At 32.0% G+C, this 27865-nt stretch overlaps 3 protein-coding genes across 3 annotated transcripts; 2 read left to right on the top strand and 1 right to left on the bottom strand.

Moving 5' to 3' along the window:
- Positions 1–1530: 1530 nt before the first annotated feature.
- Positions 1531–4602, top strand: HELRODRAFT_171712 (hypothetical protein; the record flags this gene model as incomplete). Its single annotated transcript, XM_009018403.1, has 7 exons — positions 1531–1595; positions 1918–2014; positions 2087–2148; positions 3025–3095; positions 3314–3402; positions 4258–4398; positions 4498–4602. 7 exons carry the CDS (start codon positions 1531–1533, stop codon positions 4600–4602), a joined length of 630 nt encoding a protein of 209 aa, XP_009016651.1.
- A 3400-nt stretch (positions 4603–8002) lies between these two features.
- Positions 8003–13200, top strand: HELRODRAFT_77866 (hypothetical protein; the record flags this gene model as incomplete). Its single annotated transcript, XM_009018402.1, has 13 exons — positions 8003–8395; positions 8471–8536; positions 8773–8824; positions 9569–9636; positions 9707–9861; positions 9929–10069; positions 10835–10964; positions 11030–11115; positions 11390–11505; positions 11588–11655; positions 11741–11827; positions 11906–12105; positions 13062–13200. 13 exons carry the CDS (start codon positions 8003–8005, stop codon positions 13198–13200), a joined length of 1701 nt encoding a protein of 566 aa, XP_009016650.1.
- Positions 13201–14497: 1297 nt separating this feature from the next.
- Positions 14498–24804, bottom strand: HELRODRAFT_191446 (hypothetical protein). Its single transcript, XM_009018401.1, has 16 exons — positions 24482–24804; positions 24329–24386; positions 23629–23732; positions 23445–23505; positions 23332–23380; positions 23167–23261; positions 19700–19789; positions 19525–19567; positions 19124–19221; positions 18573–18689; positions 18272–18416; positions 17526–17603; positions 17085–17267; positions 16271–16354; positions 15876–16115; positions 14498–15715 (listed from the first exon to the last, which is right to left on the bottom strand). The coding sequence occupies exons 1-16, from the start codon at positions 24651–24653 to the stop codon at positions 15608–15610; spliced, it is 1725 nt and encodes a 574-aa protein (XP_009016649.1). The 5' UTR covers positions 24654–24804; the 3' UTR covers positions 14498–15607.
- Positions 24805–27865: the final 3061 nt, after the last annotated feature.

Here is a 27865-nt window from a genome sequence, read left to right as displayed (position 1 = left end):
TCAGCAACACTTTGATGAGGCTGAATCTGACAGTGACCTTGCATATCCATCATATCCCGATGACAACAGCTATGTTAGATTTTTTTTTCGTTTACACTAAACACAGTTTTTTAGTTTGTTGGTGCCACTTATAAATAAATAACCACTTAAAAATTCAATTTGTGAACAAAGCAGATGCAGGGTCTGCCTCCCCGCCTGCCTGGGGAAGGCATGAACACGGCGGATCACGTGGATGGCAATACACACCTCGACACTAACGCTGTCTACATGCAACTTCTTGAGGTCTGATCTTTCTACATCACTTTGTTCTGCTCTGTAGATTTTTTTTTTTATAAAAAATATTCAACCACTTTTTCGTGTTTTGATTCACATAATCTCTCTATATTGTTTGAAATATTTCAGAGCATTAATTTTCTTTACAGGCGCAACTTCAGATTGCCAAATTACAGGATGAGTTAACGAAACTTAACGCTAAAGTTCGTCTGCAGTTTACTTTTCATGCTGCACATTAACTATAACGTTGATTAATATAATTTTATTGTTTGAACATACTCTTCTCCGTGTTTGACAATTTCATAACTAGAATGTACGTTCAAAATAATTCAAATGAATTGACCATCTGCTATTCATTAATGTCGCACCATCGTTTTCGTTTTCTTCTCATACTCTGTCAACTCTTAACGTTTTGTTCCATGGGGTAGACATTTGCAAATTCTGTCGCAATGCTTCATGCTAACTTTTTTTTCCAACCAGTTGTTATCCTCCACGTCGTCGTCATCATCATCGCAACTCCTTCCTTCGGCCGCTCCAACATATCGTGAAGACCTGACCGCCATGTACTCGGAACTTGAAAAGACACTTGAAAAGACGAGCCTGGAGAAGATTGAAGTGCAGGTTCTCAGGAAATAAACTTTAATACGCTCTTTCTATCAATCTCGTACACGCAATCATTTTTTATTTTGCTGTTTGACAGGAGAAGCTGTTGGAGAAGGAAAAAGAGTTCATCGAAATGCAGAGGTCCCTGCGACTGAGGATTGAACAGCTGGAAAAAGAATGCTTCCAAGCCAAAGAAGAAATAAAGATGCTTAAATATGGGTACGTCTTATTTTTAGTAATTACGATGGAAAACATAAACAAATAAAAATATATCACTGATTTTATTTTGTAGGTGGATTATGTGAATTAATTGCGATGGAAAACATAAACAAATACAAATATATCATTGATTTTATTTTGTAGGTGGATTGTGTGAGTCGAGGTGATAAAATAAATGTTAAAAAAACAGTCGAGCTTTTAAGATTTAGACTGCATCATTTTCGGTTGCGTAATTGGTTGTTGAATATGTAGATGAAGATTAACCAAAGTTGAGTGGGTGTTGTGCTAGTTTTAAAAGGCAAACTCTCTCCTAGCTCGAAACACCAGGTGACCTGGTTTAAAGACGGGCAAGCGCTGAGTGAACTTAAAGACGGTAGAATAAAAATCTATTCAAACTGTGAATCTGGAATTCAAGCATTAAAAATATCAGTCAAAATGGAATGCGCTTATGAGAGTAGCATACAGGGTAGTGTTGGATTCATTGTTTTGAACTTTCAAACGTTGTTAAGACGCTCTCTTTGATAGAAAGAATGTGAAAAAACCATGGGGAGAATATAATGAAAAGAAGTTGTGAGATATTTCAATAGAATAAGCACCCTTGAGAACAATGATGCTGAACTCTACAAACTTTTATAAAAATAATTTTTTTTTAATTTTTAAAAATGGAAATGAGGTGAAGAAGTTTTGTGTTAATGGAGAGTTTTATTGGGCGTTGATGAGAGGAAGGTGTCACGTGATTAAGTGGTTCCTAATAATCCCATTCTATAAAATTTTTGTTACATTCTATTAACTTAATACTCTAATGAAATAATGTATTTTCAGTGAGGAAAGGTTGAGAAAAGAGAAGGATGATTTAATAAGAAATCAAAGCCTACTCAGTCAACTAATGCAAGAGAACATGAAGACTTTGCAGCAGAAGGTGGTGCATGTTTCTAATTGGCGTGTTTCTTATTAGTTTTGTGCGTATTATACTTAATATTTAACTCTACAGCACGAAGACCTACTCGGCATGTCCAGCAATAATAATCAAATATCGGATTTAGATGCTGACAAGTTAGCGAAATCATATTCTTTTATAACATTTTTTATTATAGTTAAATGCAAGCAGTTTCGTAAAAACCTTATTTTTAGCTTTGTTAGTATTGAGTTCTGAATTTTCTATCGGAGACTTTGGTAGCCCGGCACAATAGATTAAAATGATCTTAATTCATGACTGGTCTCTTCATTCATCCGGTTCAGTGTAAAAAATTTTTTAATTATAAAAACTGGTGGCGTTATCTGTCGTTAGAATTTTGTCCATGGGCGAATGCAGGTGTTTTGTACTATTAAATGTAAATAAAAAACTTCTTTGTGGCTGGTTGATCTTCTCGTTCGCCCACATGTACACCTACATATGTTGTCAGTTGCAGTGATATTTCTGATGCGTTTGTATTGAAACGTCTCAATCAATTTGCGTCTGTTGGTTAACCAAATCATATATATATAAATATATATATATATATATATATAATGTGGTTGTGCCCAGATGCCCATATATATATATATATATATATATATATATATATATATTATATACATATAATCTTTTAACTGTCTAACAAGTTTAACTCAGGAATATTTTTAGAGACATCTTGAATAGCTGGCTATTATTTATTATTATTTTTGTCAATTTGGTAAGAAGATAACATTTGGCAACAATGGATTTAGAGAGAGAGAGAGAGAGAGAGAGAGAGAGAGAGAGAGAGAGAGAGAGAGAGAGAGAGAGAGAGTTGGATATGTCTTTTCTACTGACTTTTATACAATGTCATCGAACGTTTATTGATGATATTTTCTCTTTTTTTCATTCAAATTGCCATAAAACATTTATTGTTGATGTTTTGTCTAATTTTTCGTTTGCAATGTTTTTAAAGTATGTAATTAATTTTTTAGTGGTGCAAGTGAAAAGTCAGACGACTCTGATATACACTCATACGATTTAACCAACCCCAAATCTCCAACAGGTTAATTCTCTATCAATATCGAACATCATACAGACATACCATTCAAAATAAACTTCCGATATTTAGATAACCTTCTTATGTATTTTATGTTAACAATTATGTTAATTGCAATCGATTTTTATAGCGCTGCATGCGAGTATTGTTTTGTAAATAGGATTGTGAAACAGGAGAAACAATTAAATTAATTAATCACTACATACTTGTATTTGAACATAAAGATTCGATGATGTCAGAAAAATTCCGATCAACTTCAGGGATTGTGCTGGTTTCAAAGAAGACAGTGCAATCTGATCCTTCCAACTCAGATGTTAGTTCAATAATTTTAATTTAGCAATTCTGTCTTTATGAACTAAAAATAAGTTAAGAAATAAATGATATAATAATTCAATTTTATTATTAATTTAAATCTCCATAATTCTCTGTTGTATACGAAGTGTCTCAGTGGCCGAGTTTTAAGTTTGTTGGTACAGAACTCTCTTTTAGGGAATAAAGTAAATTTATAAGACGTCATAAATATAGTAACAGATTGCCTCCCAACTGAGTCAGCCCTTAGATTTTCAAGATGGGATGAAATTAACGAGAAAGGAGCAGTAACTGGAATGTCACTGTACTACCTCAGTTAGATTGTATCTATGCTCCTATATCAAAAGGCTAGCTGGCAGAAAACAAAAAAAAAGTTAAAAAAAAAGGTTTAATAACTCTTCCAAATTTCAGAGGAATCAACAACACAAAAACAGCGTATATGAATACGTGCTAAACAACGCATCACAAACAAAGCATGTGATTACCGAGGATCTTTTTGTCATGTTCGAACTCGGCCAATGCGCGCACTGTGAAGCAGGACTAGACGCCTTTAACCACATCATACCGCCCTAACTATCCTAACCATGACAATTAATGTAAAGAACAAATACTTTCCACCGTTCTTTGATTTTTAAAACATGTGAAACCATTTTTATTTTCCGGACATTCACTTACTTTTGGTAAGAAGCAGAATATTTAAAATAGTAGTTAATCACCATTCCTCAATATGGTTAGATATTTAAATTCAACTTCTTTGAAACTAAAGTGGATTTAAGAAAGCTAATGTAGAATTTGAATTTTTCAAAATGCGGACGGCATTGTTTAATTTAATTGTTTATTTATTTTGTCGTCGTCCCAGATGACGAAAGTTTCAAGTTGGGACTGCAGACAGGTCCTGATTTGGTTACAATCGAACGGATTTGGTGAATACACTGCAGAATTCTTGAAGGAGCGCATCGACGGCAAACAACTCGTTCAAATGAACGATAACGATTTTAAGGTGGTTTCTAAGGAATTCAATTGCTCTCTTTAATTTTGCTGTGTTTAATTTTTAAACGCTTTTTATCCTATTTTAATTTTAAAAATACAATTGTTCAAGAATCTTGGCGTTGATCAGCAGAAGGACTGTGAGATGATTGTAAAGAAGGTCAAAGATTTACAGCGTCAAAAGTCTGATTCACATTTAGGAAAATCTGTCTGTTGACGTTAATAGCTAACTAGCCGTCTTTCATTACAAGTTTTGATCCAATCTCGTCAAAATTTGTAATTTCTTGTTTTTGTTATCTAATATAATATAAATTGAAAAATAGACGGATGGATGGATGGCTCATACGAATTTATCATTCCTGTACATGTATATGTGGATATAGGTAGGTCATATATGCGATCCTATATATTTATGCTTACATTATTTTTTATATAATCGCATATATGAATATATATTGAAGATATATATTTAATCATATATTCGCATGTATTCATATATGTTGTATATATATATATATATATATATATATATATATATATATATATATATATATATATATATATATATATATACACTATTGTATGAATTCTACCGAATTGTTGGCATTAATTAATTTAAAGTTTGTCTTTTCAATTTTCTTTGCTAGAATTTTCTTGTAAGTAAATTCTAGTAAAATAGGATATTACTAGAATTTTCTTTGTAGAAAATTCTAGCAAGGAAAAAGAAAAAGAAAATTGTAGTAAGGAAAATTGAAAAGACAAACGTTCAATTGATTAATGCCAAAAATTTGGTAGAATTCACACAATACTGCATGGTCTCCTTCCAACATATATATATATATATATATATATATATATATATATATATATATATATATATATATATATATATATATATATATATGTATATATATATATAATAATATATATATATATAATATATGTATGTATATTTATAATTTAAATATGTATATATTATTTATACAGGTGTTACACATAAGCCAATAAAGATATTAACATTGTGACAATGCATATAATTACTTAATGACATTAACACGTTTTTATGCATTAGCCATGAATGTATTACTAACTTATTGTATTTGTATTTGTGTGTGCATCATTACACTCACGCATTTGTTTATCCACACACGCACATACATAACACAAACATGACACAATACACACACACACACACACACATATATATATATATATATATATATATATATATATATATATATATATATATATATATATATATATATATAACTATGACAGACGTAACGCTGTGATTCCTTTTGAATGAAATTCCATATAATGTAATGTAATACCGCGTTTAAAATAGTTCTGTAGACAGCCCTGTTAAATTTAAAAAGAATTGTTCAGTGACAAAGCAACTTCTTGTTTGTGGTTGTTTGAGTGGAGTGTAGCTAGCAAGCAGATTTGCATGTTTTTTTTTTCATTATTAACCAAATCAAAATTGTTTTAAAAATAGTTTTTTTTATTGTATTATAATGTAACTTTTATCAGTATCGCCAGATATGTGCATTCGTCGTGAAAGTTTGTTAATTGTTTTTAGATAATTTCCTTTTTAAATAGTTCAGTTGTTTAACAATGAATTTGTGAAGTATGTCTGCGTGTGTATATAAATTGTAGTTGCAATTTAGTTATATGTTGATTCATAAATTATTCGGTCTTTTATTTTCAAAATATTTTCGTTCACGATCCAGCTCTTTATTATGATTCTATCCTACTTTATTATTTCTTTTAATAGTAACTAAAAATTTATGAAAATAAAAAAATGTCGACCTATATTTTTTATTCTCATTTTTGTGTGTCGAAGTACGTAGCTATATATAGCTGGCAGTAACTGTCAAGGAAACTCATTCAGCATGGACATAGAAGTGCGAAAGATCGCATTCACTTTGGTTTTGTGACGATACACAAATCTACTCTACTGTCTGTCTGTACCTCCAAATTACAATTACTCGGCTCATTGGGGAAACTTTTACATAAAAATTACACTGAACAGGCTGGTTCTAGTTGCACGTAATTTGCAGAGACGTAAACAGTCAAACCAAAATTGATTAAGTGAAAATAAAATCATTGAATGTGATGAAAGTAAAAACTTCAAGAAAAGTTATTTTAAGAAGGTTGATAACATTTGATGATTACATAAGTTAATGATATAAAATGGGTAGCATTATAGAACTGCAAAGTTTTAAGTGAATATGGTTAATAAGTTTTAGCAACAGATTATAAAATGACCAGAAATTCATCGGTCAATGCATTATTGGCCTTCGAAGCGCTCGTTTCACATAAACAATAAAAACATGTCTAGTCAGATCATTTTTCGGATTATATTTCGTTCGTGAAATGGATATAATATTACGTTGGAATATTTTGCATTGGGTGTTTTATGTTTCATGCATCACATAATATTACATGAATGAACATTGTGTGGCCTACCTCAAACGCGTGCTATATCGACTTCAAAACTCAACTGATCTACTTTACATTTTTATAGTTCCAACGCTGACACGTTTTGGAACATAATAGTGTGCAACTTGAATTACGTGCACTTGCGATGTGCGTTTGGTTGTATTGGTCGAAAGTTGCCGTTTCATTTTCCATGTTGTCTTTATAGCACAAGTTTCTAGTTGCACAAATTTTTCCATTAAATTTATTCTTCCGAAGCCAAACTACTTCAGAATACCTGTGGCATTTCTGCGTTTAAAAATTATTTTAAATTTCCTGTAAAAAATCATGATGTGAAATGTGATTTATGTTTTGTTTGCCGTTTTTCGTTGTTAATATTTGTGTACACTCAAATATTTTTTTACGCTAAGTTATTTTTTAAAGTTTTATTTTGACTTTAGTGAATTTGATAATGTTAAGAAAAGTCTAATTTATCAAGCATTGAATAGAAGTATGAAGCATTATGTAATCAAGTGAATCTATATCACTTTCTTAATTTTTAAAGAAATATTTATGAGGGTATCAACGGATGATGGTGAGAATATCAAGTTCAGCGTTAAAGTAATCGAGCTGAAATGCAAAGAAGGGATTCCCTTCTTGTTCTTGATTCATTTTTCATTTTTTTAAATATATTGTATGATCATTTAATCTTAGCAACAATAAGTTATTATGTATGTTTAAAGTGTTTTTAATTGCTAAGTTTTTTAATATCAGTTTATTTTTCTTTTTATTATTAGCTTATCTCTCACCGTACAAAGTGATTCTAAATATTGGTTTGAGTAATTGCGTTGGGTTGGTTGGAAATGAATCTAAACTAATTTTTGTGCAAGCATATCCAATGTTTTTGTGTAAATCGTGTATATAGATATATAAACGATTTACACAAACATATTTATGTAAATAAATAAATAGAAATACACATAAATTAGTATTATATATATGCATAGAAAGAGAGAGGCATAATTATTCCAAGTGTATGTATATGGTGTGAAGAAGCAGAACCAATTGATTTTGATGCATGTAAGGTTATAAGACAGTATCACTTATGTTAGAGTTGTCTGGTTGAGTTAAAAAAAGTTGTCAATTGATTGTCAAACTAAATTTTAACTCTATGCGTCTTTGATAAAAAAATAAAACAGATGATAAACGAAAATAATATAACGTGTTTGGATGGTGGCAGCAGAAAATCTTTATTTCTAGATAATAAATTTGGCGCGTTGGACTACATTATTTTTGGCGCTCTATTGGCTCTGTCCTCGTTGATTGGCCTCTACTATGCATGCACTGGAAACAAGCAGTCCTCCACGAGCGAGTTTCACATGGCAGGCAAGTCTATGGGAATATTACCAGTTGCACTTTCTTTACTGGCCAGTTTCATGTCAGCCATTACACTTCTTGGAACGCCATCCGAAATCGTAGTGTTTGGAACGCAGTACATGATGCTTGCCTTTGCATACTGCTTGGTAATACCAATAGCCGCTCACGTGTTTGTGCCTGTCTTTTATAAGTTGAATCTTACTAGCGTCTACGAGGTTGTTTCAATTTTCAAACAAGTTTATTTTTAACCTACTGAAAATGTTACTTTTTGTTATTTCCTTTTGTTGCAGTATTTAGAAAAAAGATTTAGTAAGAGTGTTCGGACATACACTTGCATCGTGTACATCTTTCAAACTGTGAGCATTTTAATCAATAGCAAATAAAATCCACAATTTCAATAAGATTTTAAAAAAATTTTTCTTTATTTTTAACGTTTACATAATAGATATCTATATCGATAAAATTAACTTTAATTTTAAACATTAAAATCTTTATTAATTCTTGTAGTTAATCATTCTTTAATCTTCATAGTCTGTTAGATGTTAACAATTTTTAAAGAAATATTAAAAATTTAAAAATGAAACTTCAACAGGAATTATATTTAGCCATTGTCCTGTATGCCCCATGCCTCACGCTGAGTGTCGGTGAGTTATTTGGTTTAATTACATGCTTGTTAGTAGCAGAGCTGTGAAATGATACTTTTTTACTCCTTCAGTTTAAAAGGAAGCAATTTATTTCAGCTACTATTTTGTTTTAATGAAAAATCTATCTATACTCTGTTCAATATTTGTTCATGGGTAAAAATAATAAATAAAATATACTCTAAAGTATGCATCAATTTTGACGGCATTGTCGAAATGTCGGGAGCGTTGGAAGAAAATGGTAGTCAGTTTTTCAGAGTAAACCATTTTATTTACGACGTTTAGCTTAAAAGTAATAGCCTAGAAAATATCATTTATTGAAAGAATTAAAATATTTATAGTTGAGGATTGCTATTTTTACATATAAGAGCAACAAAGCAAAGACTAAAGTGTCATAAATCAGAAGAAGAAACACGACGAATTGCTGTATTGCGGTTCATAGTGCTTTTAAGTTCAACGGTTCACATGATACCAACTTATTTAAATATTGGCCCAAGATCAAATTCGTGCTATAAAAATGTTCCTTGCAAACAAACATTTAAAGAATTCAACAAATATTTCTCTACTTTTCTTTGTATTTTTTAATAATAATTTTGTAAGGTTTGATGAAAAATACTAACAAATAAATAAATAATGTAGAAATACGTAGTTTGATTAAAATGTTTTAAGGTGAACATCAATAAATCATTTGATTTTTCAGAAATAACGAACGAATTTGAAATTATTTCATATTTTTATAAATTTCAGTAACTGGTCTAAATAAATGGCTAGCAGTTGTTTCAGTCGGCGCGGTTTGCACTTTCTACACTGCCATCGTAAGATTACAATATTTGGAGTATATAAACTTAAAACATTGTTTGCTGTTGTTGAAACAATATATAACAGGGAGGCATGAAAGCCGTCATGTGGACCGATGTCGTCCAGATATGCCTCATGTTCCTAGGCTTGATTGGCATCATAATTAAAGGATGCATCGATTTCGACGGCGTTATCAAAATGTGGGCAGCGTTGGAAGAAAATGGTAGAGTCAGTTTCTCAGAGTAAACCATTTTTGTTAACGACGCTTTGACGCTTAACACTAATGAGATAATTAAACTTAAAACTCAGGTTCAGTGCCGATCCGTTCATTAGACATTCGTTCTGGTCGCTTGTAATTGGAGGCACTTTCACGTGGCTGACCATTTATGGGGTGAATCAGTCTCAAGTCCAAAGAGCACTTTGCACGCCAAACTGCAAAATAGGGCAGATGTATGTTTTTCTTTCTTTTAGATCAATCAATATTAATTCTTTTCTGGGGTCTACCTTTATTTTCTATTATAAAATGTGACCTCAATTCAGAAATGCGATGTAACCATAATATAAAGATTACAATCAATCACTCACACTATACAACATATGGAAGCAACTTTCAGCACGTAGGAGGTTTTTGCCGGATTCTGAATTTTTAAGGGGCCAAAGTCAGAGTCAGGTTTTTTTCATCCGACTCCGACTTACTTCGAAAATTGTTGAGAATTTGAAAAATTTTATTACATGTGCATCTGCTTTCTGTGCATTATGATTCCGTTCTTATTTTCAGACACCCGTTTTCATAAAACAAATCATCTCTCTATCTAACTAAAATTATGTGGCTTTCTTTAATCATACACCTACTAGTGTTCAGTGGCGGATCTAGACAACTTTGACGGAGGTGAGCCAAAATTTTGAAAATGTTTAATTTTTGATGGGGGACCAATAAACTACCAAAATTTTTGGTGGTGCCTTTTCTTCAGCTTATCACGTACATTTTTGATAAAAAATACTACTCAAAACGGCTGCCTTAGATCCGCACAGTCGTGGCAACTAGAGTTATTAGCTAGTCAAGTGTGAGTTTGATATCTAATTGTTGATATAATATCAACACTCATTGTGTCATTGAATGTTTTGTGGTGGTTTGTATTGTTGTTGCACGGCAGATAAATTAATGTTCTGTTTAATAAAATCAATGTTTTAAAATATATTTTCATTAATTTTCAGTGCTCTGTGGATAAACTTGCCAGGGTTGGTAGGATTGATGTTTGCATGCTTCTTTTGTGGACTGGTGGTCTTTTCGGAATACAAAAATTGTAACCCCTTGCAAATCAACAGAATTTCCGAGAGAGACCAGGTATTTGTTCTGTTACACATTTTCGAAATTATAAAAATTTTACAAAAAAACTATTCTGTCTTAAGCTTTTACCACTTTATGTCATGGATAAAATGAACTACCCTGGCTTTCCTGGCTTTTTCACGGCGTGCATTTTTAGCGGGGCTCTTAGGTAGGTTTTAAAACTTTACCATCAACATTACTTTAAGCTATGTATAACTTTAAATAATTGAAAATTTAAAAAAATACATTTCTTAATAATTTATCACCATAAAGATACAGAAAATATAATTTTTACTAATAATGATCAATTTCTTTGCGCAACCAATGTAAATATCACCATTTAAAACGTATTTCCGTACGTCAATGCACTGTTTCGAAATGCAAAAATTGTTTGCTCCATCGTAATTTCAACAAAATTTAAAGACTTCGAAATTGTTCTGCAGCACCATATCAAGCGGGTTGAACTCTCTGTCGACCGTCGTTTTACATGATTTGATATTTGCGTACTGCTGTGTCGGCATGTCAGACGGCAGGGCTACAACGCTCTCCAAACTAATATGTTAGAAAATATTAACATTTAAGAAACTTAAAATAATAATCAAACACGTCTTACTTTGTTTTAAATATGAATTAACTTTCAGCCATGTTGTTTGGTGTTTTAATGATCCTCTTAGCCGTTGTCGCTTCTAATTTAGACGGACTGCTGCAGGTTCGTTATTCTCATAAAAAGTTGTAATGTTTGAATATCATGTCTTGGTAAATTATCAAATCTTTTATTATTTTTAACGTTTTAGGCTGCCTACAGCGTGTACGGTTTAGTTGGAGGACCTATTCTAGGTGTTTTTATGTTTGGATTGTTTTTTCCATGGGGCAATTTTAAGGTCTTCGGTTATTTTAACATTTGTCATAAACATTTAACATGTACACTGTTTATTTACTTATTTATTCATACATATTAGGGGGCCTTGTTTGGCCTCACCTTTAGTTTAGTTTCGACGTTGTGGATTGGAATCGGTGCTCAAATATATAAACCAAAAATCTTGGGTTATATACCACCTCCAATGAAAGTGGACAAATGTTATGACCTGAATCAAACCTTATTATCTGTTAGAAACATTAACGATAGTTTATGCTTCCTCCATCATAATTTTAACGTTTCGTCCACGAGTGATTTTTTTAGTGAATCGTATGAAAACATTTCAGAAGTTGCAGAGACAGCCAGGTGAGACTTGTTCAATAGCCAAAAATAATGCTTTTAATTATCAGGGTGTCGAATTAGAGGTTTGCCGAAGTTTAAGGGATTCGACACTTTAAGAACTGTCGGGTCGGAGTCAAATTTTTTTACATCAAGTTTTGTAAAAGATAAATTGACAAAGTGTATAATTCCAACTGTCCCTTAAATTAATGATAATGAATTTTCATCTATAAAAAGTGATGGCTGACTTCGACGTTATACGAGAGAGCCGTGGCCGATTTTAAAACTTTTTAAAAGACAATTTTTATGTATCACTGTCCTGAATATTTAACAAATATTTTTATGTTATGTAATAACGTAACAGCGTTTGTAAAAATTATTCGTGGTTTGAAAGCCGCGTGCAGTTTTTAATCAGTTCTTTAATAATGCAAGGCATTTTATCATACTTTTATAATATGCCCTTAACGTTTGAAAACTGCGTTTGAATATTTAAAAATAATTACTTCCAAAAAGTTAGTTACCCAAGCAGACAGGAATAAATTAGCTGATTAATTATATGTTGTTGGAGTAGCATTGTGATTCGTATGTTATAATAAATGTGGCGTATTATTATCAATTATTTTAAATTTCCATTGTTTCACGATTTTACTGATATGAACTTCATTTTTCACCAGCTATTTTAATCAAAGCAGAGCAGGGATTACGTAAAATAATACAGATTTCATAAAATTGTCAATAGCAAGCTACCTTTTCTGTATAAGTAGCAGGTTGAGGGTTTGTTTTCATCACGTAAAAGTTGATCAATGCATAGTTCTTGATCAAGTCGTCTGAATCGCCGAACCATTAATAATCCGACACCCTGGACGCAAGCGCAATTAGGATGCAAATTTAATAGAATAAATTATAATGTCACGTGGCAGTAATTATTCCGGGAGTTCAATCTACCAGCTGTCTTACATGTGGTACAGTGCTTTGGCTGTTACGACGGCCTGCCTCTCTGGTCTTGTGGTCAGCTTCATAACAGGTCTAACGCGTGTCTTTCAACCACTTCAATTATAATTCAACTATGTGGTTTATGTTTTTTGTTAATAAAAAAGATTTTTCTACAACAAATAAGCTTGGAGAAATCAATACAGTTATACTTATTTGAACCCCATAACATTAATATTAGTATTACTATTATTATTATTATCATCATCAACATTATTATCACTGGAGACTGAAGTTTTTATAAAGCGCTTTTCTATTGATCCCAAAAGCGCTAACCAGAGTGAGTGACACTAAATGATTTTGGCGAAAGTAGTGAATAAGATTGGTGATATTTGGTGGATAAAAGTATTAAATATATATCTGTATATGTATTATTTATTTATTACTATTCCAGATTTATTTTGAACCAATTTTTGTAAATTTATTTAGGATATACACGACCGTCTGATGTCGATCCAAACCTCCTGAGTCCAATCCTCACGCTCATTTCAAAGCTGTTGCCCGAGAAATTCAGTTTACGACCAGCGACTCAAGTATGTTTAGTTCAAGAATATTCTACACAGTTCATATTCAACATAATATAAAGTAATTGCTATCTAACCCAAGTTGAACGGTTTGTACTTTCTCATTATTAGCCAGACTTCTTTTTTAAAATGATTCGTGTTCTGTAGTTTGTTAGTTTAGCTAAGGTACAAGTTTCATTGTACGCAAGCAGATGCATCGTGTCAGTCAATGTTGAGTTGATGTGTTTTCCTCTTTTAATTCAAAATTTTAATTAGCTTTTGAACAAGCCATTTTGCCCCGGTCCGTCTTAACACCAGCATCCCTAGACGCAGGTCAAGTTTACTTAAATTAAATTATATATTTCCGACCGAAATTTTAATCAACAAAAATATACTAGCACAAGTTTTAACGATATTTCTATCGTCGAAAATCAGCTAAAAACTTTCTTGATACGTAATTCAGGATAAACCATAAAAAGAAGCGCAATCATTTTCAGGACTAATAATAATACTGAGCATGATAAATACTGATATTGTCACAATAAGACTTCAGTAGGCAATTTTTGGTTAGACCATATATTAAGAGTTATTACATTTAATCAATACAACAGGAAAGCTCAAAAGAAATAGTGACTTTGCCGTCAAGAAGATTCGTTGATAAACTGATTGACCGGTGTAGGAGCAACGGCAAGAAATCATTTGATGTTTCCACAGCACATTATAATGGCACTACCAAGAAAAAAATCACTGAAGAAATAATCAGCACTCATTTTTAAACATTAACTACTGAGAGGAACTTATATTGAAATATCATATTTGTATTTATTAATATGCTTGCGAGAATTTTTTAGTTTCCCCACCACGGAATAAAATGTATGTATTTTTATAAAAGCGGATTGCAATTTCATTGAAAACTCATGCAAAAAATTAAGCAGTAAAAATAAGAAACACCCAAAAGAATCAAGAACATGTTTTAACAAATTATCAACTAAAAATTATTTTATTGAGAACAAAACATAGTGACATATTGTTGATTCAAAAAATGAAATGTGTTCTCCAAAATAACAACTACAAATCATTCTTAACGAATAAAAAATGTTAACAACCCTGCATAACTAACACATCATAATGTTGAATAAAACTACCAAAACCTAGTAATGAACTAGATTCATAAAAATCTAAAATATAAAAATATTTTCCTTAGGTAATTCTAAGAAAATATTAGGCTATATTTATTAATACATTCAAAACTATTCTATAATCCGTCAACTTTTTTTCAGTATTAATTTCAGTTCATTTGCAATTTAAATATATTATATTTAATATTGAAAGTGACAAAACGAATTAAAAATAAATTCATTTATATAAAAAAGAATAATTTTAAGTATAAATATATTACGTTCAGCAGATACATTAAACCGATTTAAAAAGATTTGTTTCAGGATACTCTCAACATACAAATAGCGAATTTTCACTTGAAAATAAAATTACTAACACGAAGTGACAAATAAACCAGCAACAAAATTATGTAGTCATGTAATTATTTGAAAGCCTAACAACTTTCTCTGTGCCAAAGAAACTTAACAGATCTCATCTGGAATAAATCAATGAATAACACCTACTAACAATTAAAGAGTCATCAAATTGAAAAGGATGGCTAACCAAATGCATTTTAAATAATATTAACAATGAGAGATAACTGAATTAGCTAGAACATTGAAACTGATAGAATGTTTCCAATTAAATGACATCAGTGAAAGAATCAATGCTAATGATAACTGAACTTTTAGGTAATCCATATTATAATGGAACTTTCCCTTAAGTTAACTTAATATGGCAAAAAATGTTGAAAAATATTTAAGGGCTTGGCTGTATGTTTTAACATAAGTATGTATCCAGATAACGAATAATGTAACATTTTGTTATTATTTCATAAGGTAATATTGTAAGGAGCGATTTAAATAATATAAAGATTATTGTGAAGTGACCTGATGGTCACCCCGATCGCGAGGAGGTGAGACTGACCGAGCCTGTTTTGCTGTTTGCAGGTTCACAATTGTCCTTATGCGAGACAAAGCCCCCTGAATCAAATATTTCAAGGACCATTCATTCAACCAAGCCAGTCTAACATTCAATGTGATCAAACGAATTGGCTACTGGCGGCAATAAATCTTACATTATGAAAATCCGAAACAAACAACAAGGAAGATAAATGAAGAGCAAGAGAGTGTATGAATGTACCTGAGTAGCAGTGAATGTACCGCAGACTTCGACTAATGATTCCTCATCACTAGCTCGAGGATCATCTGTAATTCTAACAATGGCTCCAGTCACCTGTTCAATGTCGCGGGCATTCTTGCCACCTTTTCCAATAATTCGTCCAACAGTACTTTTTGGGATTGTCATTAAAGTCCTCAAGCGAACGTCATCGTTACCGGCAAACCCTTCCATTTTCATTTTCTCAAAAATGAAAAAGCTAGCCTGGCAAAAGTATTATTCCAGAGCATAAGTTTTTAACATATTATTAAATAAATGTTAAAGATTGAAAAAACATAAAATCTCATGACTCTCTTTAATAAACGGTTTTTGGGGTGCCATGTAGAGAACAATATGTAAAAAAAATGAAATGAGCGAACCCTCCAAAATGCATCAGGAGTTCCCTTGATAGTCACACTCCTGTCTGAAGCTGGGTTGGCATCAACATCTTTCTTTGTTTCAATCTAATATACAAAATGGAGTTTTTATAGGATTTGTACAATAGAAAATATTTATCTCGCAAAATAAACTTAAAAACATTTAAATGCCTAAATAGAAATGCATGTTGTCGACGCAAATAAATAGAACGCCGATTTTCACAGCTCCTTTATTTAGCTAAATTTCAATAAATCATTTGATATTAAAATTATAGTAATAGAAGGGTAGGCAATTCACTAGATTCTGACAACTGGCAACCTTTGATGAAACGTATAAATCTACAGGTTTATGTTTAAATTTAAACAAGCCTTCGCCCAAACTCAAATCCTATATGAGAATAACAAGACTGAAAATAATCACATTCACGAAACAAATGTTACAGAGGTGGATTGGGATGCTTGTTATTTGCTACTAACTAAACTGACCAGTTAATACAGGCAGTAGATAAATTGTTTGAACGTATCTATGGACTCGACTGGAGAAATATTTCAACAAGAAGGGAGGTGCGAATTGCCATGACTAACAATTCATTCAACTTTCAATTAAATTTTTTTAGTTAAATTTTCTGCAATCAATTTTCTAACCATTATTTCTATTTTTCGAGGTATAGTTTTTCTACAACAACATTATGACGGATTCACATGCATTTCCTTTTATATTTTTTATTTCTGACTGCAAGTTGTTAGGAGAAACTTCTGATAGAGGCCAATTTTGAGAGTATACTATAAATAATTTGTTACAGAAGAAGAAACGTACAGTAACAAAAGCATTGGAATCTCTGATGATTTGTTTGATGTTTGAGCCTCCTGTGCCGATGATTGCGCCAACCACAGTGTTTGGCACAGTGATGTAATAACAATTTTTTTGGTTGTCCACTCCCGACGACCCTCTGACGCCTGGTCTCTGGCGATCAGCTGGCGAGTATGTTCCTCTGTTTGCCTGCAAAGTAGCATCAACAGCTTACAAAACGTGTCTACGTTGAATTAACATATGCCATTAACTAGTTTTTAAAATCAAACTTTTAAAGAGAACATATTTTTATGACATAAAAGTCTCAGTTGAAAAATTATTGGTAGTCGGTAGTAAAGGATCAATGAAAATTTAACAGAAACCTGGAACATCATTCATATGTAAGAAACAACGTAGGTTCAATGAGGTTAGATTGATGTTTGGAAGAATAACACGAAATGAACTAACCATTCCATTGTATCTTGGAGTGGAGTAACTTCGGCCAGCAGAATATGATGGTCGAGGTGCAACATAGTTATTATACTGCTTGAAAATATAATTTATAATACCTCTTAACAATATTCATAACGTTTCACGGTATTTCAACAACAAAATAAAGGAAAAATTATATAAAAAAGTTTTTCATTTCTACGATCACATATGTCTTTCATAAGGCACATCTCTTAGGGCAGTAACTATTAAAATTTGAAAATCCCCACACCATAGTGATTCAACAAGCACCATCAAAAGAATCTGTGTAATAAAAATAAAGTTTCCAGTTCTGAATACTTGTACAGCTGCCTCTCAACGAGGTTATCATCTTGCCCCTCTAAAATAACAATTTGAGTTGCAAAAATCTATAATATTAGAAAAACCCATCAGCTTCAATTTACATCTAAAACGAGTCCCAGACAATGATTCACCATTATTTACTCACTAATTTTCTAAATGTATGTATCAACATATTATTTTCAGGCTACTCGTGAGGATATTTTTCTTCTTAAAAGTAACATAAAAACATAAGATAAAATATATTTTGCAGGTGGGATTCATAAATCATGGGTTATTATAAGCCTCAGCAACATTCTTATTGGCATTTGTAATTTCTCTCTAAACTTGTCTTTTCAGCTTGTGTTGCAACAAGGCTCTTGAGGCAATAATTAATACATATTTTTAAATGCACGCTATAACTCGTGAGACCAGGTATGTCTAACCATTCCTGTCCCTCTTTGCTGCAGATCTTTCTCCATACATTGGTAGAGAATGGATGATATAGCTTCTTCAGCCCTTGACATGTTATCAACAGTTCCTCTGATGACAATGATACGATCAGGGTAGGTTGACATCATATCGTCGGATCTGTTTGTAACAAATCTTGATCAACTCTCAAATGTTTAAAACTAATACCAAAAAAAGAAAAACTTGCAATAAAGAAAATTTTAATCAAAATGAAGTAAAAAATATTTCTTATTGCAGATAAGCAAATGAAGCCAAATAAAAACAAGACACACCAACCCTGAGACAACAATTTTAGTGTCAGTGTCCTCTCTGATCTTCCTAATGCTCTTGCCTTCTTTGCCAATCACGCGACCACAGTAACGATCATCTGCCAACATCTTTAATACTGCCTCGCTATTTCAATTAAACAATGACACAGACTTCAATATCAATTTCTGCATCTTAGGTGAGAACATAACTTAGTAGGAATATAATGCTTATATAGGCTTAAATGCACCCAACAAAATATATATAATATATGATGGAAATAGATCCAATATACAAACTATAGCAAAATTTGCTTATAAAAGACTCTTTTACAGATTAGAAAATTGAAACAACGTTTCTGAAATTTCAAAGTTAATAATATTAATTAAATTACATTAAACTGCAGAGATTAAGTGAAAAAGCAAACATAAACATGTTTCACTTTTTTTTAATTTTTCATCAATCAGAAATCTAAAAAATTCTCAGAAAAAAAGTTGCACAAACCAAAGTTTTTCAAAAGTTAACTGTGAAGTTATTAAAAAATGAGAAAGAAATGGCAAATAAGATTCGAATGTAAAAACCTTCTATTATTATTAGAAGCCTCTTGTTGCATAATCTTCAATATTTCTTTACAGGCACATGATACTGAACTCAATGACTTGCCAGCAATAAATATTGCCTGAACAAAACAAGTTTAACAATGTTTAACATCAAACTAAAAACTTTCTTTAAATGTAAAAATTCATAGCATAATGCAAATGATGAGGCACCCTGTTTCAATTTCCTGTTAAGTGCTACTTTCTGCAATTTCTTACATTTTCGTAGCAAAATAAATAATTAAAAATACGTTAGAAACTGCCAGCCTTCTATAAGTTAGTTTGATTTAAAAGTGCTGGTTTTCATCCACAGCATACCGACACTACACCATCTTGTCACCTTATTGAAAACTAAATTATATTAAAAATTAAAGTCCCTTGTTAACCTTTTCAATAAAACCCGAGCTATCTTTTCCGTGAACATCAATCCTATATGAAACAACAAAATGAAGCTATATGAATTAATTCATTCAATAAAAAAGCTGTTTTGTTAGAGATTACATTGAGTTAATAAATGACCTAATAAAGAGAATAAACAATAAAACATTAAATGAAACTGACTTGAGCACTTTACTTTCAGATGTTATGTTCTGAATAGTCTGCCCCCTTTTACCAATGATAGCTCCGACATATTCACTTGGAACCAGAAGCCTGTTCCATTTTGAAATTTAAAAAGATATTTACAAGCTTTTAAATATAACCAACAGGTTCAATCAAAACTGAACATTTAATTTATATTCTTTACTGTTCAGTTCTAGACCCTTATTTGTTCTTGCAAAATATGAAAGATAAATCCCAGACTATCAATTCGTCTGGATTTTCATGCCAAGCAACTGAGCTTGAAACGTGTTACACGTCAATAATAAAGAACCACATTTTAATTTGTTGAGCAATTTTCTGTAGTTACGTCAGTGCAGAATGTAATAACCAGCAAAGAGACCACCTGTGAAACCAGCTGTGAGACAACATGCCGATGTTTGACAGTAGCATTTGATACATCTTCAGTTACCAACTATAAACAATGAAGACATTGCATTTTCACTTCAGCAGTTTGCTTGATCTCAAGTTGACAATGAAGTATCAGAATAAAATGTCATGCTGATTAAACTCAAATAATAACATTTCATCAGTCAGTCAGAGAACAAATCCAGATCAGTTGGTTGGAATAATCTAAAACTTCAATTTGGGCTACTGTAATGGTTTAGCTTCTTTTTGCTGATACTTTAAAACTGTTTTCTGAATGATTTGCTTTAAGGGCTCTCAGAACATCAAGACTCTTGTTCAATAGTTTCAATAAAATTTTGAAAACCCATCTTAATTTTGAAGATGCAATATCTTAACCGTTTAATTTCATATGATTTCAGCCATATTTTGACAATATTTTTTTTTATTCAACCTCAAAGAAAAATATCTTGTTTAATGACTGAATTGTATTATACCGCAAGTCTATTGTTTAGTATTTTTAATTCTCGAAATCCATTGTACGATTATGCCTGAAACATGTGTGATCGCATAGGTGTACTCACGCATGTTTTGGGATTATATATCTAAACCACAATATGTAAGCTTTTGTTTATTTTGTACATATGTATATGTTTACATTACGTTTGTTTGTTTATTTATTGGGTATTTATGTACAAACAATTTCGAATGTAACTATGTTCAAAATGATTCTATTCTATTTAACATTCTTGTTAACTTAAAAATTTTCAACTGATCAACAATCAACTGATCAACATATTTGTTAAAATTTTTACTTTTTCTTTTGACATTACATTTACATGTTAATTTGGATTATTTTCTATTAAGGTTACTGTGCACGATGAGTCTCTTAAAGACTCCCTACAGTAGTCCTGTACCTTTATTTTTCTTTGAGGTCGAATAAAAAAATATTGTATTGTATTGTATATTTTGACATCAACTACCTAGTTAGCCTTCTATAAATAAGTGCAAGTAATAATAATAATAATTATACATACTTATAATCATAGAAAAATGCCTTTTCACAACTTCATTTATTGCAGATTTAGACATAATTGTGCTTACCTATGTGCTTAGTTTAAATGTGTTTATACAGTTAGGCTATGAAATTTTGTCAAACTGCTGACAAAAACACTTAGTTAAACTCGTTAAAAACAAAAAAGTGAAAAATTATTTCTGTTGATTACACAATTTTTGATCAAATGTTTGCAACCACATCATGTTCTGATTGAGGTCACATGGTTCCTTTCTAATTACCAAACATTTCCTTGCAAAAAAACTTGTTCCTCTTGGTTATAAAGTCCAAGCACATAAGTAAAATTTGATTCAGAAAAAAAATTTTGACAATGTTTGTTGTGCTTTTACAAAGATGTACAGTTTTCAATAACAAAGAAAATCCCGCATATAAAATATTTTAGTCCCTCTGAGTACACTGAAGGATGCATGTCGTCGTCATCGCATATGATGGTTTGGCCATGTGAAGCAAAGCGGAAACGATACGATAATTTCCGTCACTGAGCACCAGGTGCTTGGCATCCGCCCAAGCATTCGCCCAAATTAGTCCTGGATGCAGACTATACTGGAGGATTGGTCTCTATAGTGTGGCGGTGCAAGGCACTATGGATGGAAGGATTACTTGTAGACCAAGGGGTTGTAGGTTTGGTACCTGGAATGTAGGCACGCTGACAGGAAGGAGTTTGGAAGTGGTGGAGGAGTTGCAGAGGAGAATGGTTGATGTGGCTGCATTACAGGAGATCAGATGGAATGGAGAGGGTACAAGGTTTGTGGGGGCTAAAGGGGGAAAATATAAGTTGTGGTGGAAAGGGGATAATGGTACGGGAGGAGTTGGTGTGAGGGTAAGAGAAGAGTTGGTGGAAAAGGTGTTGAAAGTGAGGCGGAAAAACAATGGTGTAATTGTGGTATTGTGTATAGGATGTAAGAAGTTGGTGCATAAAAGATGTAGTGGTGTGAGGGGGGCACTGAAAAAGGTGGAATGCACGTTCAAATGTAAGAAATGTGTTCATGGTGTGATTAATCGGACAGATGCAAAGACGGGGTTGAGTGGTAATACTAAAAGAGTGGAAAGCTTTGTTTATTTAGGGGTTAAGCTGAACGCAGATGGAGGATGTTTGAGCGCTGTTACGGCTAGAGTTCGTGTGGGGTGGATGAAATTTAGGGAACTGGGTGGGGTATTGTAGAAAAGAAATGGTCAGTGAAGATGAAAGGGAGGGTATATAAAGCATGTGTGAGAGTAGCGATGGTATATGGTGGTAAAACTTGGGTGTTGAGGAGAGAGGAGGAAAGTGTACTGCAGCAGAGGGCTGAAAGAGCTATGGTGAGGATGATGTGTGGGGTTAAAGTGAAGGATAGGAGGAGTAGTACAGAGCTGATGTCAATGATGGGACTGAATGAGGACATTGTGACACTGATAAGGAGATCGAGATTGCGATGGTATGGACATGTGTTGAGAAAGGATGAAAGAGTCGGGATTAGGCGAGCGTTGGAGTTCGAGGTTGAAGGAGTGATAGGAAGGGGTCGTCCGCGATTGAGATGGAGAGAGCAGGTGGAGAAGGACAGGGTGAAAGCGGGGTTGCGTGATACTGAGGCGAGTGACAGATATGAATGACGTCGAGGGGTATTTTGGTTTCATCATAGGTAGCTAAACGCAACCCCCGATCTCGTCTAAACGTGTGTTGTCGTTGTTGGTCTCAAAGAGGTAGATGTAATAGTATGATTGACTTGGCGACAGAAGCTGATGGCTGGAATAAAAAAGTCCAACCCATAATGGATAGAGACTAAAAACGAGGATTGATAAAATATTTTAGTACTTGAGCAGTAAAATAACAGTTACCCAGACTTACAAGCAAAAATAACTTTTCAGTTGGGGTTGCTACACCATAGAAGAATAGTATTATAAGAGTTGCAACAGTATGAAGATTGAGAACTGCTAGTTTAAATAAATATGTAAACCTGAGAATGTATCATATGATACAAGCCATAAAAGGTATATATGTGTGAACCTATAAAAGGTCAAAAAACGTCAGCACCTGAGTATGTAGACACCTTCTGTCTTGGCAGCATCTCCGGCTAACTTGTTGACATGTTTACTAGCGCGACTCTCTCGAATATTCATGAAATCAACCTTTATTTAATTTTGGAAAAAAATTTTAAAATATAATTCCAGTGAAAGAAAATGATCTAATATAACAAACTTGCAACACAGATCCATGATATTCGTAATTGTTTAATTCTTCTAAGGCTCTGAACATTATAAAATTAAAGCATTTTAACACAAATATACAATTAATGATATAAAATGTATTACTTTTGTGCTTCTTCAACTGTATCGTAGACAACAACTAATTGTTTGTCTAAGTTGCTTTTGACTACAAAAAGTACAAAAGGTTACAAAATTGTTATTTAATAATTACCTATCATTAAAATGTTATTTTTATGTACAAAAGCCAAAAATTTAATCAAAGTGAAGGAAAAGAAATCACTCAATTAACCAATATCACATTTTTGAATTTTGCCCTTTGAAGCTAGTAAACTTTTTATGTCTTCTGTGTCCAACTGATCAGGCAGATTGGTGACTTGAATTTTGTTACTCTTCCTAGTTTCAATAAACAGTCATTGAAAAAATATGGTCAATATTCAAACTTAGTAATACAGTCAGTTAAAAACTGATAATCAAATTGAAATATAACAAAAATCAGCTTAAATTTCTATAATTAAAAAATAAAGAAAAATATGCAATAAAATGATTAGCTATTTTTGATTATAGGTCAAGTTGAGGTAAGATAACATTTACTTAATTTTCTCATTATTTATCATTTATAAAAACAGTTTACAGAAAAAAAACTGAAGCAAAGAATGATCAAGTTTAGATTATAAAGTAAAGATAAAAACTCTATATTTAAAATTGCATTATCAATTAATTAAAGATTATTCTGGGATGTGCTGCAAAAAGAATCTTTAAACTTATATAGGTATGTCAGTGAAAAATAGTTACATCTTGTGAGCGGTTAACAAAAAAGCAGAAAAACTAGATATTCAAATTTATGATCATAGAAGACATCTCTCAAGCTATTTGAAACAAAAGCTAAAAAAATTTCCAACCTTTAAAATAATTTTTTTCATAGTTTCTATACTTATTTTTATAAATAAGTAAAAAAATGAATTTGCAAAACTTTTTATTACAGTTTTTACCTTCTTTTGGATACTGTGGAAGGCTCAACTTGCAATTGCAAACCCATGAAAGTAAAACCTTGACAAATTAAAATTTAGTTGTGAAGTCATCATGGTTGTTAGAATGTTTTCAAGTAAATATTCAAAATTAAATTATGATGATGATAATAATACCGTTGAGTTTGTCGATTGTTTTATCAAAAGTGTTCTGGTCCGGACAATCAACGAATCCGTAGCCCTTTTTAATAAGAATGCTGGAAGGCGTCAAGTCGTGGTCACTAAATAACTGCTGCAGGTCTTTCTCAGTAACGTTGTGTTCTAAGTTTCCGAGATAAACTCGGTACATTGTTTTAATTTGGGAAGCCGTTTTGAAAAAGTTTAGGTATTATTATGAAAAATTATTGAGGAATCGGCCTGCGAGGGCACAAATATTTTAATACATTAAAATAACGAAACTTTTTAAATAAAAATCTACGTTACTGGTGAAAATCTAAAAAAGATTCTAAATTGCTTCAAGGTAAATGGGAACTTTTAAGTAAACTGATTTAATACCGTACCGCAATTTTGTGTATATCATTTAAATTATTATATATTCAATGAATTATATTTATTTATTTATTTATTATTATTTTCCTATGAAGAGTTTTTGAAATTTAACCATCAACAAAATGGTTAATTGAAAATTAATATTATGAAAGCATCTCTACCGAACTAAGAAATCGCTTTAAAATTTTTATCAATGAAATTAAAAAACTTAAAATTGGAAAAGCTCAATTAATTAGATATAAAACTGAGTTAGCTAATAAATTAAATGTAATCATAAAATATAACGGTCAAAAAGAAAATCAATATATTTGATTGACCAAATTCATTTTTGGACAGGTTTGGTTTTAAACCGAAAAAATAGGATGATTATGAGAAAAAATTGTTAAAACCTAGCTCAAAAAAGCTAATACGATCAAAAAAACCGTGTACAAAAATTTGATGTCTAATGTACCGGTGAGACACCTGAGACGCCTTCTCCACGTCATTTTGACGTCGCTTAAGTTGGTTATGGATGAAATTTATAAATGTTTAATTTGAAAAAAAATGCCAAAGGTCACTCGTCTTACATTTATAGGAATCAACAAAACGCCACAAACATCGTATACGAATACGTGCTAAACTACGCATCACACACGAAGTATCAATATATGGTAGGCGGGTATCGCTATGTCATATAATCCAGCAGTTCTCAACCTTTTGAGAATCAAGGACCCCTTAAAAATGTGTCTCAACCCACTACTGAAAATTTTGCTACTGGCACACTAGAAAATTATATAAATAAAATTATTATTTCATATGATGACGTAACAGCTACACATAGTATAACATAGTTTTTAGTATAACTATTAGACTTAGAGAACTACAGTTACCACACTTGATTATAAGGTGTATTAAAATTGTTATTAAAAATATTTGCATTTTACACTTTGCACGCGGACCACCAGGCAAATGTGGTCTGGACCACAGGTTGAGAACCGCTGATTTAATCGAATCGAACCCGATCACTGCATTAACTACGAAAGGGCACCAGGCAATTTTAGCCACTAGGCCATCACGCCGCCCGTGTTTCATGGTTCAATTTTGTTTGATTTTTTTAAATATTTTGCTAATTTTGTGACCCACAAATTTGAGGTAGTTGCAACGATGACGGCTGAAATAAATGAACTGAGTTTGCCCGATGTTGAGCTAAACATTTAATCCTAGTTAAAATGTGTAGTTGAAAATATGTGTAATTACATGGATATAGGCAACCAGTTATTGGATGGATGACGAAGAAAGAAGGAAAGTGCAGAGGATTAACACCGTTGAAAGTATTTTGCCGACATGATCAGACGCCACTTCATTTCAATGTATAATCTTTCTCTATGTTGTTGTATATTTTATAACGTTATATATTTAATACATTTTTTTTCATACACAACGCACGTAGCTTTAGCAAAATAAGTTTTAAACCTTCAATTTTGTTTATTAAAGCACGATTATGATATGATGATTTTGTTTGACTTGTAGCCCTCAAGACTAGAGACGTTATTTATTTTTGTTAAATAATTCCTGAATAATTATTAACAAAACTCTTCATTTTATTCCGTTTTATACATTCTTTTCTCTTCCCATGTTACAAATTAAAATTTAATTGATAAATAATAAATTTAAATCGGATTTGCAATACAATATACATTATATATGCGAGCTTATTTTAAGACCAAAGAAAATTAAACCGAAACCAATGCATCTTTGCTGAACGTAAATTTTTATTCGGAGGACTGCGCAGCGTTGCACGTAGACAAATCTCGTCCATGTACAAAGTTAGATCGCTGAATGCATGGTGTAATTTAATTACTTTTACGCCACAATTCGGCGTTTTAATGCTTGATAAAATATCGTAGTTGATGGTAATGTTATTTTAAACGGCAGTTTAGCATATATTTTCATAAAATAAATACAGATTTTGTTCCATATGATTATTGGAGAAAAAAATCTATCTAAAATAGAAAACGTGTTGCTGTTCAGTCGTGAGACCTCTTTCGATTCATCACCTAAATAGAAGATTAAACTTATTTGCAGTTTATTATCTTTAGATTGATTAATTTTGGAATATCATCGAAACGAAGCTTAGTGGAAACCACCGAAAAAGGTTACTTCATAAGCAAGCACGCTCACACAATACGCATGTATTAGCATATGTTGTGTTTATCGGCATAAAATGGTCAAATCGATTTTGAAGTAACCTGTTAAGCAATGTTATATCGTCATTTTATGCTATTTACTTTGACGGAAACATTGCGTGAAACCAACTTTTATGCTGAACTATCAACATTGTGATCATTCTGAATGGCGAGCCTTGAATTGCTTTGACTTTACTCGATTTTGGAATTTGAAAAATAAAAGAGTTTATTCTTTATCTCCCTCTTCTCTTTATTATCATCGTCAACATCTCGAAACCGTGAGTATTAAGATCTGTTTTAAATTTTAAAAAAGGGAGACAAGGCTGACGTAGACGGGATGGAAGATTGTTCCACATTACTAGTAAATAATAGTGGTACATTTGATGTTCAGGATATTTTCGAAAACTAAATAAAATAAATCATGAAATAAAATAATAACCAAATCTTTAATCCGATAAGAACAATATTTTAAAAATATTAAAAAAGTTTGTCAATTATTAACTGATAAACGAAGAACATTAAAATCGCAATAACAAAATTAATTGCTTGAAATACCCAAGTCTAAGATTAATTTGTCATGAACAAAAAAACATGCCAGAGAACATATCTTGTCTTTATAAAGCCACCATCTAAATGTGCTTTTTTTGGACAACTCGTTTAATAGAAGCATCGATATTTTTGAGGCCAGCGTGGTTTTGTTTTATAAATAAATTTTGTTGTTGTGTTGAGGGATGTTTTTGTGTGGAGGAATGTTGTTGTGTTGAGGGATGTTGTTGTGTGGAGGATGCTGTTGTATGGAGGGATGTTGTTGTGTTGAGGGATGTTGTTATGTGGTGGGATGTTGTCG

This window comes from Helobdella robusta, assembly GCF_000326865.2.
Source record: "Helobdella robusta unplaced genomic scaffold HELROscaffold_21, whole genome shotgun sequence".
Lineage (NCBI taxonomy): Eukaryota > Metazoa > Annelida > Clitellata > Rhynchobdellida > Glossiphoniidae > Helobdella > Helobdella robusta.
The sequence above is the reverse complement of the archived record's forward strand: the minus strand, read 5'-3'. Positions and strand labels throughout refer to the sequence as shown.

What these genes read in the sequence shown, in the direction of transcription:
- HELRODRAFT_191446 (XM_009018401.1), bottom strand. Translation starts at nt 24,653, where the DNA reads ATGTACCGAGTTTATCTCGGAAACTTAGAACACAACGTTACTGAGAAA. An exon ending in TCTGAAAGTAAAGTGCTCAA is followed by an intron (nt 19,568 to 19,699) that starts GTCAGTTTCATT and finishes TGTTTCATATAG; the next exon opens with GATTGATGTTCACGGAAAAG. An exon ending in GCTTCTAATAATAATAGAAG is followed by an intron (nt 18,690 to 19,123) that starts GTTTTTACATTC and finishes TAATTGAAATAG; the next exon opens with CGAGGCAGTATTAAAGATGT.